Source organism: Filicampus tigris, chromosome 8 (assembly GCF_054856515.1).
Source record: "Filicampus tigris isolate MCC_2025a chromosome 8, RoL_Ftig_1.0, whole genome shotgun sequence".
In the NCBI taxonomy this organism is placed as follows: Eukaryota; Metazoa; Chordata; class Actinopteri; order Syngnathiformes; family Syngnathidae; genus Filicampus; species Filicampus tigris.
Genome location: NC_141224.1, coordinates 18,177,014 through 18,190,938, shown reverse-complemented (window position 1 = coordinate 18,190,938; position 13,925 = coordinate 18,177,014). Strand labels below are relative to the sequence as shown.

Genomic DNA, 13,925 nt, shown 5'->3' with positions numbered 1-13,925 from the left:
TGCCCACACATCTATTGCCTAACCACAGCATGCCTTTAAAAGCTGATTTTGAACTAAGCAGGCAAAACTCTATCACACTATTCATAGTTCTAGAAACAACAAACAATATAAATACAGCACGCTGTATGTATGTAGCAAAGTTCTTATACAGTAAAAGGTTCATAACATTAAAAAACAGAAGTTCAAATGATTTCATCCCCCCAAAAGAACTCGTTAGCTCCCTCATTTAAACCACGCAAACTTTTATTTTAAGAACCTGAATTGAGAACCATAAGGAACCGGAATGGGGATCCAAATTCAAACGATGCCCAACCCCGCATATATCCATCCATTATCTATACCGCTTATCTTCACAAGGGTCACGGGGAGTGCTGGAGCCTATCCCAGCTGTCTTCGGGCAGTAGGTGGGGGACACCCTCAATTGGTTGCCAGCCAATCGCAGGGCACACAGAGACAAACAAATATCCGCACTCACAATCACAATCAATTTTTTTTTTTTTTTTTTTTTTCTAATTATCTATGTTTTGCTTTGAATGTTTTAAAGCACTTTGAGTTGCATTTTTATGTATGAAAATTGCTATATAAATAAAATGTGATTGATTGATTGAATCACACCTAGGGGCAATTTAGAGTGTCCAATTAACCGACCATGCATGTTTTTGGAATGTGGGAGGAAACCGGAGGACCCGGAGAAAACCCACGCAGGCACGGGAAGAACATGAAAACGCCACACAGGAAGGCCGGTGCCGGACTCGAACCCATGACCTCTGTCTGCACTGTGAGGCGGATGTGCTAACCAGTCGACCATCGTGTCCACCGTGGGGGGGGGGGGGGGTTGGGGGGGGGGGTTGTTGTTGTTTGTTCTACTTTATTTATTAATAATAAATGTGTGTTTTTCTTGTTTCTATTAACCTATTTTTGTTTTACATTTGTCATTTTGTGGCATGAACTTTTTTGCCACTTCTGGTTGTAACCAACAGTATCAGAAGACACTTAAGACATTTTGGCTGACGTCGGTGTACTAAAATCTTATTTGAGTTGGAATTGAAGATGGACTTCTACATCTAGTAGTAAATCTATCCACCACTCTGACCACAGTACTTCAGCTTTCCACCAGAGTGTTTCGAACACACACAACTAACTCCTCTCGTCATACCTTATTGACGTTCTGTGGTAGGAAACTGTCTCTGTTTTATTCAGGTCATGGGGCAGATATTTTTCAATGGAAAATGGAACACAGTGAATCCCCCTCCATTGCGGGCTTTGGGGTTCGCAGTCCCGGTATTTTGTGGATTTTTTGTAAGTGTTAGTAATTTTGTATTACGCACGTCACGATAAAATACCTTTTGTACTGACTATGTATGTGTTGTGTTCTGTCTGTAGATGCGTGGTGCTGCTCGACTTGCTGATTCACTTTCACGTTTTCCCTTCCTGTATGGAATGGAATGGTAACAGAGATGTGCATCGCCTAACCATCACAAAGTTCCCGTCTGCATATTTAGCCGACCCATGTGGTCCCAGTCCGAACTCTGTTTTGCACTAGGGTTTAACCACAGCAGCTTAAAGTGGAAGTCAACCCAAACATTTTTTTTGTAAGAATATGTTCTATGCAGACTCACCAGTTGAAACACTATTAATATTGCGTTTGTGGAATACGCCCAGGGTTCAGCCATTGAAGTCTAGAATAACATATAATTTCAAGAATTTTGATGATATTTTTTCTTCTCCGTTGAAGAAATTATGCATTTTAAGAAATCACCAGAAAATCCATGATCCCCCCCAGTGAACTACCTTTTTGTTGTACATATTGCACATGCACAAACAGAGCTCTAATTTACACAACTAACAAACAAAACCCAATCATACCATTTCTATGGCAAGGGGAGGGTAGATGTTAGAAACCGTTTTGGGGTCCAGATAAGTTCACTGTTTGATGGGATACAATTCCAACGACAGTTGTACAGAAATTGTGTATGCATGAAAGCAGACAATTGCACTGTCACAATAAAACCTGGCGCCTGAGTGAATGGGGTGATTAATGGAACTGACTTCCTCTCTGAACCCATCGCGTTTACTGTTTATTCTTCAAGAATCATAATACTGATTTAAATTAGCCGGATGATTAGTCACAATATTTGTAGCCCTGCCAAATTTTTGCTTGACTTGCTTTCTCATTTGTATACGTTCACATGTCTCAATGCGATAGACCGTTGGTTTGAAACTATTCCAGTGTTGTTGGGGTAAGTCTACGTGAGAGCGGCGAGAGCAAAGTGAATAACGCTCTGCTATCTCCTGTGGTCTGAACCCCTTATTGAATGGAGCATTGTCCCTCAAGTTGGCCTTGATTTGCAGCCAGGAACCCAACTGTCCTTGTCTATCAGTGTGACAAGCTTAAATGGAGCTGAGGCCTGTGACCTGACAGAGGAGGCCACATGAATAGGTTTACAAGTGGGGTGTGCAGAAAGTTGATAATAATGCCAGTGTGATGGCGTGCAGCTTGAAGGTATTTACAGTGAAAATAAATATCAACACAACACTTTTGTCTTTGGTCCAATTTTTCGTGAGCTGAAGATTTTTAGACTTTTTCCATAAAGAGAGAGGCACAAAATCAGAGAATATTTTACACAAACGGCCTATTTTTTTTCAAATATTGTACACAAATCTGTCTATATTTGTGTTAATGAATCTGTCTCACAGCTGTGGCATATCAAGATGCTGATTATACAGCATGATTATTCCACAGGTGTTTCATAGACGGGCCACTTTAAAAGGGTTCTCTAAAAAGTGCAGTTTGACTGTATTGGGGTATTTGGGAAGATTGGCTCAGGGGGAAGCAGAAAGTATCAGTGCAAAGTTGATGAAAATTGGCCGTAACTAGAACACACTATCTTATATGTCGATCCAGAGCATTCCAAAAATACTCACAGAGTGTTATGTCCAGTGAGTATGCTTGCCATTCAGCAACCTGGCATGTTTTCATCTTCCAGGAATTCTGAACACATCCTTGCGGTATGGGGACTTATATAGCAAGGGGATGGTCAAAGATGAATGGCATGACAATGGGTCTCAGGATCTTGTCACAGTATGTATTGAAAGTACAAAAATAAAATACATTAGTGTTACCTCTCACTCCACCTCTATCACAAGCTTCTCAATCCACAACACTGACATGAGCAAAGCACTCACACACATGATGCTACAATGTCTGCCATCTGCCCTTGACAGTGAAAACTGGGATTCATCTGTGATGAAAACAACTCTCCAAAGGGCCAGACGTCTTCAAACGTAAGCCTTTCCCAATAAGTTGGTTCAGACAACGAACAACATTCAGATCGAGACCCCGATGCAGATGAGCTTCCATAAGACAGTTTCTGACAGTTTGTGCAGAAATGCAAACCGATTGTTGCAGCAGCTGTCCGGATGGCTGGTCTCAGATGTTATTGGAAGTGAAGACGCTGGATGCAGAGCTCCTGTCTCTTCCAGAAGACCAAAACATCTTTCAAGAGGTGAGAAGCCTCATCCAAGGAGCAAAGCTATTTCCAATACGCCTTGGGTCCAGACATTTACTCTCGAAGAAAACATCAAATCAGTCCATCTCCCAGTTTGACAGAACGATAACGGCTAAGAGGGTTGTTGTATGTAAAGACTGCAATCCCACAAGTTTTGTCATTGCCCACTTGAGAGCAAGAAATTCCAAAATTCCATGAAACTATCCTATAAAAAAACCTGAAGAGTGAACTGAAGGAGCTGTTGAAGTGTCAGCAGGAAAAGCTCAATCAACTTGAGCAAACAGTGGCTTCTTTGCAGACTTCCTCCTGGATGTCCCTTAGCATGATGGCAGTAGGCCAGACTTGTACAAACAATTTGAGTTCCCTTCACAGACAACCATCAAGAACATTATCAACATATTGGTCACATCATAAGACTCCTGCATTAAACAAATCTTTAGGGGCATGCTGCTTTATCAGTCCTGCAAGGGGCTTCAACGCCAAGGACTACCGTGTTTCCCCCACCCTCACATGAAATTGTGTTAACATGTTTCCAGCAGTCTACATCATCATAATCATTTAAGAGCGTGTGTCTTGGCTATCCAGCAATGTGTATGTTCGTGTCTGTGTGGGTTTTTTCTTGGTCCAATCAAATTTCAGTTTCTATGTGTTGCCATGTCAATATAATCTGCCCAGGGCCTTCACTGACATAAGTGCTGACTCATAACACATATTTCTTAACCAAACAGATTTCAGATTCCCAATTCACAGCCTTTTCTCGTCCTCCAATGAATTGATCAGTGGTAGATAATCTCACGCTGTGCAGCCAATTATATTGGCTTGTGGCATGTCCTGCCTAGAACTATAGTGCGATTCATTATTATGTGCAGGTGATTGAGGAGGACGACTGTCGAATATTATAAAAAATTCTGTTTCAAGGTGGACCTTTCAAGAAAAATTGGAGATTGTGAGGATAGGTCGGTCAGCACCATTGCTAGCTGGCTTGTTTTAACCTGTAAAAGGATTTACGTATTCAGCACTCCCATAGCAGACAGCTAGCCTATCTTACCAGCAGGAGCAAAGAAAGGAAGTGTTTTTTAAAAATCTATAAATAATCAGCATCTCTGGTGTGCATGTTGTATTTTGTTATTGCAATTGTTGCAAATTGTTATTTTATTTGATGTTTTTCTCTTGTTATTAAATAAAGTGTGAACTGCTCCAAATTATATTGTAGTTAATTTTTTTTGATATTCATCTCAAACGTGAAAGCAGACCACCACCAACCAACAATCCCCCCGGCAACCAACCAAATACAACCCCCCCCCCCCCAACACCCCCCTCCCCCCACCCCCACACACACAGCACACAACATTTTAGTTTTCAAGTCTCCCTATAATAGCTGTCAGGAGTCAAAACAAGACTACAATATATATTATTGTCTTACTCTGACATCGCTCATAAAGACACTTATATTAACAAGAGTTTCCTGCCTCAAGCAGAAAAGTTCCCCTCACTGAACCACAATGGTTTCCTGACTTGTAAGCTTTCCGCTCTTTTGCCTGTTTATCAGCGACAGCGGGATAAAGAAAGAGCGGAAGGGCTGGAGGAAAGCAGGGTATTGGAGAGATAGAGACGGGCTGATTAAAAACAACAATAGTGAACTAATGGAGGACGTTGACTCTATATGTATGGTGGTAAAGCACAACACAATAAGTTAAAATGTTGTCAATAACTGGAAATATTCCTGCGGTAAGATCTATTCTAAGCTTGTCAAGAATTCTAACCAGCGTGTGAGTGTGTGCGTATATATACATATATATATATATATATATATATATATATATATATATTATATATATATATATATATATATATATATATATATATATATATATATATATATATGCATGGATAAGTTTCTCCTGCTTGCAGCATGCAACCCTTCAGTCTGGAAAAGTCAGGTCTGAGTCTATCACTACCCCAAGATTTCGGACTTTCTGTTAGCCATGTTTCACTGAGGAGAATTAAGTGAAGATCATAAGATATAACGATGTCATTGATCAATAGTGCTTTGTTAACTAGTGATCCAATATTAAATAGAGCTAATCTTGCAGTGATAATGGGAGACACTGGCTTGCTCAGAGGTTGACAAGATATCCTAACTAGGTAAGTAAATCTAGACTTATTTCTTCTTAGTTCTTCGGAGTCAGCCGTTTAGTAGATAGCTGTTTGGTGAGTCTTAGGGTTGGTATGGGCGAATGGTGATCAGGAGTAAGAGGTGTGAACATGGGTGATGGAAGTGGTGTCAGTTGAATTCCAATATTGACAAGCTTGTTCATCTTGTCGGTGAAATCTGGTAGGCAGCCGTTCATAGACAACGGGTTTTGTGTCGTCAGGGCTGAGTCGTTGTTCGGGGGCGATGTACTGTCCAGGGTTGAATCCAGCGGTGGATATGGCCCAGAGGTTTGGGCTGACGAGGAAAAATCAATCTGTTCTGGAGGGAGAGGAATTGGGTTTCAATGTGTGCTTGATGGTCCTTCAGAGTTGAGGCAGATTCTCGTCATATCTGTAGTTGCGGGTAAACATGACCTTTGTTGTGAGAACGTGGCGCCCCGTGACGCACACTTTGGACAATGTCAGTAATTTGAGCCCCTGCTGATCAAGATAAATCCCATCGCATTGGAAAAGATGGTAACGTTCCCAAAAAATGGAAAAATTGTCAATAAGATTCACAGAATGAGAAGCACAGATGCTTCTCAGCCATCTTGACATGGACATTATCCGGCTGAAACGCTCATCCCCTTGTCGGACTGTAGGCAGGGGTCCGCTTAAAAATAGGGCAGCGCTAGCCACCAATGGTTGTCATTTTTTTATATCCCCAAATGACCACTTTCAAGCATGAGTGTACTAAAATAAATTCAGTGTGGTGACAATTGACATAGATGAGACACATTTGATTCATTTCTCACCATGTTGCTTTAAGAAATAAGTTTCCATATTGCACTTTGTCTGTCATTTCTGACGTCCTCAAATAAAAGATGATTTAAGGTTAGCACAGAAGATGTATTCCCTTTAGAAGATAAACATGGAAAATATGAATGTGACATAAATTGTCTGAACTTTTAACTGCAGATTTATGTACTGTCGTTGACTCTTCTATAAACCATGCCACTATATTCGTCATACTTGTATGGTCAACTGATTACAACTTCCAGCATTGGCATGCAACTTTGATTTGTGAGGTATAGAGCCATCACGTTGGTCTAAACTTAACTGCAGTTTCAATCACAGATTGGCAGGAAGAAAATGCATGACTGTTCAAACTGAGGTTTGGATTGATGGAGGCCAACAAAAAGGATTAACTGAACCGCAAACTTTGTTTTCACATTTTCTGCTTATTTGTGTGCAAAATGTGAAGTGGGGGAAATATTAGCAGTAGTAGGTGCAGTGGTAATAGTTCTCTGTGTGCTAAAAGGAGACTGCTGTTGCTTCTTCGATCACTTACCAGTGATTATAAATCTGAATGCATTTCGCATACACAATGCACCGTAAATAACCACGCAACAGTGAATCTCTTGAATCATAAATAATTTATTTACCACTAGAGCACCACAGTATACCGCATTACAGTACAGTATAGTGGGTCACAATCACATCATGAAAAAACAAAAAAAAAATACAACTAAAAAAACAACAGCTCTACCATGACAAAAAAGTCGTGTAGAAATCTTTTTTCCCTGCTAGTCAGGATGTCCACTGGCATTGCCCAGTTGGGCTGGTTATCCACATTCCTTGTTGGATGAAGGTCGCAGAGGGAGCGTTTAACTAACTAAAATAAAAAAGGAAGAACTGTTTTTCAACACACTAAAAATACAATTAAAACAACATCAGTGCAATTTGTTTTAAAAGCTAATGACAGACAGACAAGGGTGAAACAAAAGTGTTATATTGGCAGAAATACAGCATGCCTCAATGATGACATTATTGTAACCTCCAACAAAGTGGATCACTAGACCATTGACTGAATGATACGTTTTGTCATATTCTTGGATCGGAAAACATTTCAAAGGCATCTTCTTCTAGTGAGCAACATTACTAAATTGGTCAAATCACACTATAATCGTATGCAGTGTTTCTGCATGTGCACTGTCATCACTTGCCACAAGACCGACCTCTCTGAGCCTCGATCTTTCCTCACCACTTGTGGGCTAAGCACATGACTATGGTGAGAGCATGACATGACACCAATATTCACCCCATGTGTATAAAATGTCATCACTTTGATTTTCTCCATGTGTGGAAACTTTCTTATTCTAACCACAAATGACGGCTGAAGGAACGATCAAAATCCAAATACAGTACAGTGAAAGGAACAAAAATGGCAAAAGTCATTTTTGTCATGTTAGGAATATACTGTACAATTATTCAGATTTGCTTCCTTAACAGAGTTCCTTAAAAAAGAATCCCAGGAACATATGAGTTATACTTCGGAAGGTGTAGGGAAAAAAGAGACTTATCAATAGTGTCCCATTTCAGCTGATGGTTGCAAAATATTGCAAATGTTGTTTTGGCACTTTTTCATGTGGCAGTCACAGACAGATAATATTGGATGATTTGCCAGACTGCAAAGGGATGGACAACCTCAGTTAAATTGTGTGAACATTTTGTTCGGGAGGAATATGAAATACCATTATTAACTTTCCTTGAGAATAAATGTTAATTGTTGCAAATGAACCGGACATTTATTCATGACACCTACAAACGTATATCCTACACAATACATACTGTATGCGGCGCTTAACAAATTAGAGCCCATCCAGAATCTTTTTGTCCTTTAGCAGACACTTTCAATTTCCGTGTGATCTCAACACTTTACCATCTTGAACAGAAACGTGGACTTTCTAATCAATTCACTTTTTTAGATGCACATTTCAGCTGTCTTACTCAGTTTCTCTGACTTTTTGTGTTTGGGTAGACAAGTAAATAGCTCACTTTTTTCAAACTGTTGTACTCACTTGAAAAAAATCACTTTTTTCAAACTGTAGTAAGTAGGAAAATGCAAATTCAATCTAGTCATGATGAAATATACTGCCGCAAGACCTTGTTCCACTACATTTGTAAGATATAACTCGCTTTTAATAACTAATCTGCAAATCTCTGATTTATTCCTACTGATTCATTCAATGTTCATACATTCCATTCCTTCCCAAGGAAAGTTTTTATATTTTATGCTGGAATTTGCAGGCCGAATTCTTTTGCGGTTTTGAATGGCTGTATTTCCTCCAAGTTGGCCTACTTCATATTGACATACAAGAGGACATGAGTAAGCAATGTTGTTTTTTCCAGAAAATATGAGAGCAGCAAAGAAAAAAAAAAAAGAAGACATTTCTTGGAACCAACTATGAACTGTATGATAAATTAATTGCTGCTTACATTATCTCAAACCAAATGGTAGGAATTTCAGTAGCTTCTACCATCTTTTGCATTTAACAAATGCTGCAGCACTGCCAATGTCAAATGTTGACATGCATCATAATAATTGCTTTAATGCCCATGTTATCAACATGCTCACTACAGTAAGTGGTCTGAAATAATTGCTGTAAAAAAAACCCCAGCAAAACAGTCTCTTTCTCGGTAATTAGGAAGTTACAGCAACTCTATGTCATTAGCCTTTTAGTAAGATGCACTCAACTTACAAAGGTCTTGGGCCTGTCAGAAAATGAATGATGTTAAAGCTGCTTATTGCTTTGTATTACAAAGCAATTATACAGAATATCCATCTATTTACTGCAGGAATCTGGCTGCAGAGCTTGCAAAATTAGTTTCACTCCCAAACCATGTTTTTATGACAGACACATATATTTTATAGAATGAACTGTTTTGAAAAGAAAAAAAAAAAGGTTTGGAAATCAAGCTGCACCTCTGGAACACAAGCAGAAGCTGCTTACCCTTTCACTATATAAGCTGACAGCAGTTATTTCCAAAACAATTAACATTTTACAACAAAAATAATCTTTAATAGAGCACCTGGCATACAAAAGGTTGGAGAGGTTGCATTTCCGCAATGCAAAGTTAACTGTCCACTTTTCGAATATATTCCGTTTTTGTGGGTGTAGAGCACCTAAGCACGAACATCTTAAATAGCAAAACAATGAATACATTAAAAATACAATGGGTACAAAACAAAGACAGATGCAAATAAGGATGTGACCGAATAAGGGAGAGCGCAAAAGATGGATGGCGATTGAGGGTGGATCTGTGTCATTTTCAGAACTCATTTCACATATCGACACTTCTCACATAAACTTCCAGTGTTTGCCTTAATCTGTCTCGTGTGACAAGTGCGTGAGGTGATTCATGTTGATTGGCCCTTCTGTAGAAGGCAAATGGAAAAAAAAAAAGCCATATCCACTTGCAAATTGTTGCGATGGAAATCAACATTTTGTCACACTGTACTAACATTAAGACACTATTTTTTCATGCTTCATGTTAACAATGTGGTTTTTTTTCCAACCAGGGTTTTCCTGATTCATTTATTCAATCACCTCTTAGGAGTGTCACTGTTGGACAAAGGTTAATATCAACATGTGACAAAGTTATCTAGGGCAATGATTCCCAACCAGGGAGGGTGCTGTGGCACAAAAGTGTGCTTTGTGTGCTGCTGGAAATTACCCAATTTCACCTCATTTATCCCAAAATCATTATTTATTCATTCTGAATACATATTTTTTCATCACTCATGCCAGTAATGTATAGTGGCATGCAGAAAAATTAAATGCTGTTCCATTAGATGGAAGAAGGTCAAATAAACCTGTTGCCATCCATACAACAGAATAACGTCATGGTTTCCTCCAAGTTAAACAGCTTTGTGTTCGATTAAAAAGACCCACATTTCACACTGAGTGAGTTAATTTGTGAGTAAATTGACACCAGATCACCATTATTTCAGTTTGCATAGTTTTTGTGAAACATTTCTAATATGAAATGGGTGCCTTAGCCCACTGAAGGTTGGGAAACACCGGTCTATGGTGTCATCTATTGACATATGATAGTTCATGTAGCGACAAGTCAAAAGTTATTGTAATTTCTAACTGTTCTGCTTGGTCAATCAGGAAAATTTGACCTAAAAACACACCACTTTAATGAAATATAATATAGCAATTCTCCTAAGCTAAATTAGTTAATAATGGACAGAACTATAATTGGTACTTTTTTATTTTGAGCAAAAGTGAGGAAAGTCAAGACTCAGGGCCCTATTTTCGTGCCCAGCGCAGTCCAACATGTGCACATGGGTGGAGTTTTCAGTCTTTTGGTATTTTTGCAGCGGCACACAGTTAGAAACGGGCAGTTCGCGCCATTGTGGGTGTGAACACAGCCGACTTGCTTCCCGGCCAATGGAAGCGGTTCCTCTCATTTCCTTTAAATTCAGCGAAGGAGAGACGCACAGTCTACATGGCTGGAGTCCATGCAGTAGATCAATGCACGTAAATAATGAAAGAATTGCAATAACATCTCCACTTGCAGCTGATGTAAAGTTAACCAGGACAATCACAGATCACCGCTGTGAAGTGGCCACTTGGAGACCGCCTTCCAAACCAACCGTTTGTGTCCGTGTGTGGCACCCACCCCCCATAGCTGTGTTACAGCCAGGGATTTTAAAATGCTATAATAATAATAACGATGGTAATAATAATGCATTCAATGAATTGATTTCTACAAAGATTGAGAAATTTTGATGCCACTGTTGTCATACCTATGAATGAAATACGGTGCCATCCACTACACATGTGCCCCATGTGAATCCGTCTGCCTGCAAGTAAATCAAATTCACCAAAATTGCGTTACACCACCTGCGCCACAACTTAGACCTGCTTCCAGCAGGCGTAAGTTTCAGTCTACTTTCAGCCACCCAATTTTCCGGTGCACCGGGGCCATGTATAAAAAAAGGCTCTCGGTCCGCCGGAATGCACGGCATGGCACAGCACGGTCTGCCAAATTCTCATGCTAAACAAGGCTTGCACTGGCAGGAAAATAAGTTTGTTTATGAAAATAGAGCCCTAGAGTATTAGTTGAACTCACTAAAACTGCATCACCGTTAATTCCACGGTGTTTCTCCGAAAGACAGTGGTAATTTATCATCTTCATGTATGGCAAACACTGCACAAAACATGTAACGTCATTGCCAGGCGTCTTGCATAAATATCATTTCACGGTTGTCAATGTCGTGAAGAAATACTAAGGATTTCTTCTTCTTCTAAACTTTTCGTTTCGTTTGTTTAGTTGCATGGGAACAATACCCCAGCCTCGCTTGGCGAGCACCAAAATAACTGCATTGTTACCCTTCCAGGAGAAAGAGGCTTGATTGGCTATGACAGGTTGAATCTTGACATCTGATAGCCGAGAAGGGCTGATGCTTGGAAAGCCAAGCAGGGCACCACAAACTGAAGGCACACTTCAACTTGGACTCATGTTCGGCATCCAAATATTTGCCCACGAGCCAGATTTGATGTCTGTTGCATGGAAGAAACAAATACAAGGCACATGGTGTCAAAGTCTTTATGCAATCAAAGTCTGTGCAGTGTATTCGTCAGAGCATTGCAGTGCCATTTTGGAATGAGGTTTATTTGTTCAGTACCTCTAATCTTGAACACATGACACTGGACCGTGTGAGTGAAAATGGAAGAGATAGCGTGGTTGCGATTGGTGTGTGTGCGTTATTGTGCGAAGGAAGTTGGGTGTGGCTTGCGCTGGCTTAGTTTCTAGCTGCACTTGCAAGACTTGACCTTCATATTGGAGAGGTGTTCTATTTTCGGCGTCTTGCCGATATAGTACAGGATGGTGAGGGGTTCCAAGTCCTGGGACACACAGCAGGGTGACGCTGATGCATCAGGGTTAATGCTGTTATAAAGGCCTAAAACCTGCAAACAACAATAACAATCAAATGGTCATGTGTATAGTTTACAAAGTAACTTTATTGCTAACATTCCTCACTCACGATTCATCGATTATTGAAACTATCACCCCCCTGTAAACCTTATAGTACCTTGGCATGCTGTGTGTCAGCACTCCATAGATAAGGACAGGCTCCAGCACAAAAGTTGGCCTCGTAGCCCTTTGGCTCATGAATCCACCTCCAGCCGAGGTCTTTCTTGAAGTCAATGTAGAGCGTCCTTAAGCAGCAGTTGTCTTGAACGTTTCTACAATTCATCAAGGAGAAGAAGATGGGAGGTGAAGAATTTTTTGTTTTTTTACAGAGTTCTGCTCTTATGTGACAATTAAGCCCCTTTTTCATCAAACGCATTTACTGTACCAGGGCGAGCTCAAATGAACTGTACAGCTTGATGAAGATGTGTTAAAAAATCTTTGAATCAAACTGAATATGGTTAGACATAGTCTAATACTCCTCGAAGTGTGAAGGTTGGCAGGGTACGAAGAATGAAAAAATTAACTAACTTAATACATGTATTTTTTTCAATTATATTCCTAGACTGCTCTTTACTTTGGATAGGCTTTAAAGCTTTGCCGATAAATAAATCTGTATTTTAGACTGAACAACAATCTATTACTGAATCAAGGCGTATCTACTTAAAGTGTCCTGAGCCCCCCCCAAAAAAAATCAAGTGCGAATTCCAAGGTGCACGTGAGTCCTTATAACAACAGCAAATGCATCAATTCTATTTTCACTTTTGGTGGGAGCACTTCATTACCAAGCCAGTGATACACTTAGTGTGCAGCATCTGCACATGCAGCCAGGAGCATAGCCAGAACTATTTCAGCGAGGTGGCCGGTGTGACACAACATTTGACTGAGGTGGCCATAAGCGTGTACATTCACATGCTCGTAACCTCTCTGTAACCGAAAAGTCATTGTTTATCATACTGTCTGTCCACAGTTAGGGTTTACTCGTTATCCTGTTGATGGATGATTTACTGTAGCCCAGTACCTGGAGCAGTAAGCCGCATCCAGGGCTCTCTTTGCTCGATGTGCTTTGTGGTGGAACGGAGACTCCAATCGATATGAGGGCAGCAGCATGATGAGAAGATGTGGAGCCCGAGTATTGTGGCGCAGCCTCTTGAATACTTTTAGATCTCCACCGCTGACGAAGCTGTCATCAATACCTGGAGCACAAATACAGAACGCATTGATCTCAACGGGATGCAACAGATTAGAACGTAACAGTGCCCGTCAATAAGCTTTGGAGACATTGATCATTATTAGACCACAGATGTTAGCCTAATATTGTTTATGAAGCTTTCAGCTGAAATAACCTGCAAACCGTGCCTCCAGCTCCTCGCTCTTGTTGGGAATAATGTAGTTATTTGATGGAACAAATGTACAGCATGGGCAATGTAGGCTGAGCTTGAATCCACTGTTTCTATCTGAGGAGAGACAAATATCACATCAGGCTAATTTCAGACGTGTTCTATATCTAGGAAG

General features: G+C 40.2%; 1 protein-coding gene across 1 annotated transcript in view; it reads right to left on the bottom strand.

Moving 5' to 3' along the window:
• Positions 1 to 7,063: 7,063 nt before the first annotated feature.
• Positions 7,064 to 13,925, bottom strand: part of tgfb2 (transforming growth factor, beta 2) — a 44,783-nt gene continuing 37,921 nt past the window's right edge. Inside the window, exons 4-7 of the mRNA XM_086038086.1 lie at positions 13,757 to 13,867; positions 13,432 to 13,606; positions 12,532 to 12,685; positions 7,064 to 12,406 (exon numbers count right to left, since the gene is read on the bottom strand). Coding sequence (XP_085894212.1) covers positions 12,248 to 12,406; positions 12,532 to 12,685; positions 13,432 to 13,606; positions 13,757 to 13,867 — 599 coding nt within the window. The 3' untranslated portion in view covers positions 7,064 to 12,247. The remainder of the gene's footprint in view (positions 12,407 to 12,531; positions 12,686 to 13,431; positions 13,607 to 13,756; positions 13,868 to 13,925) is intronic.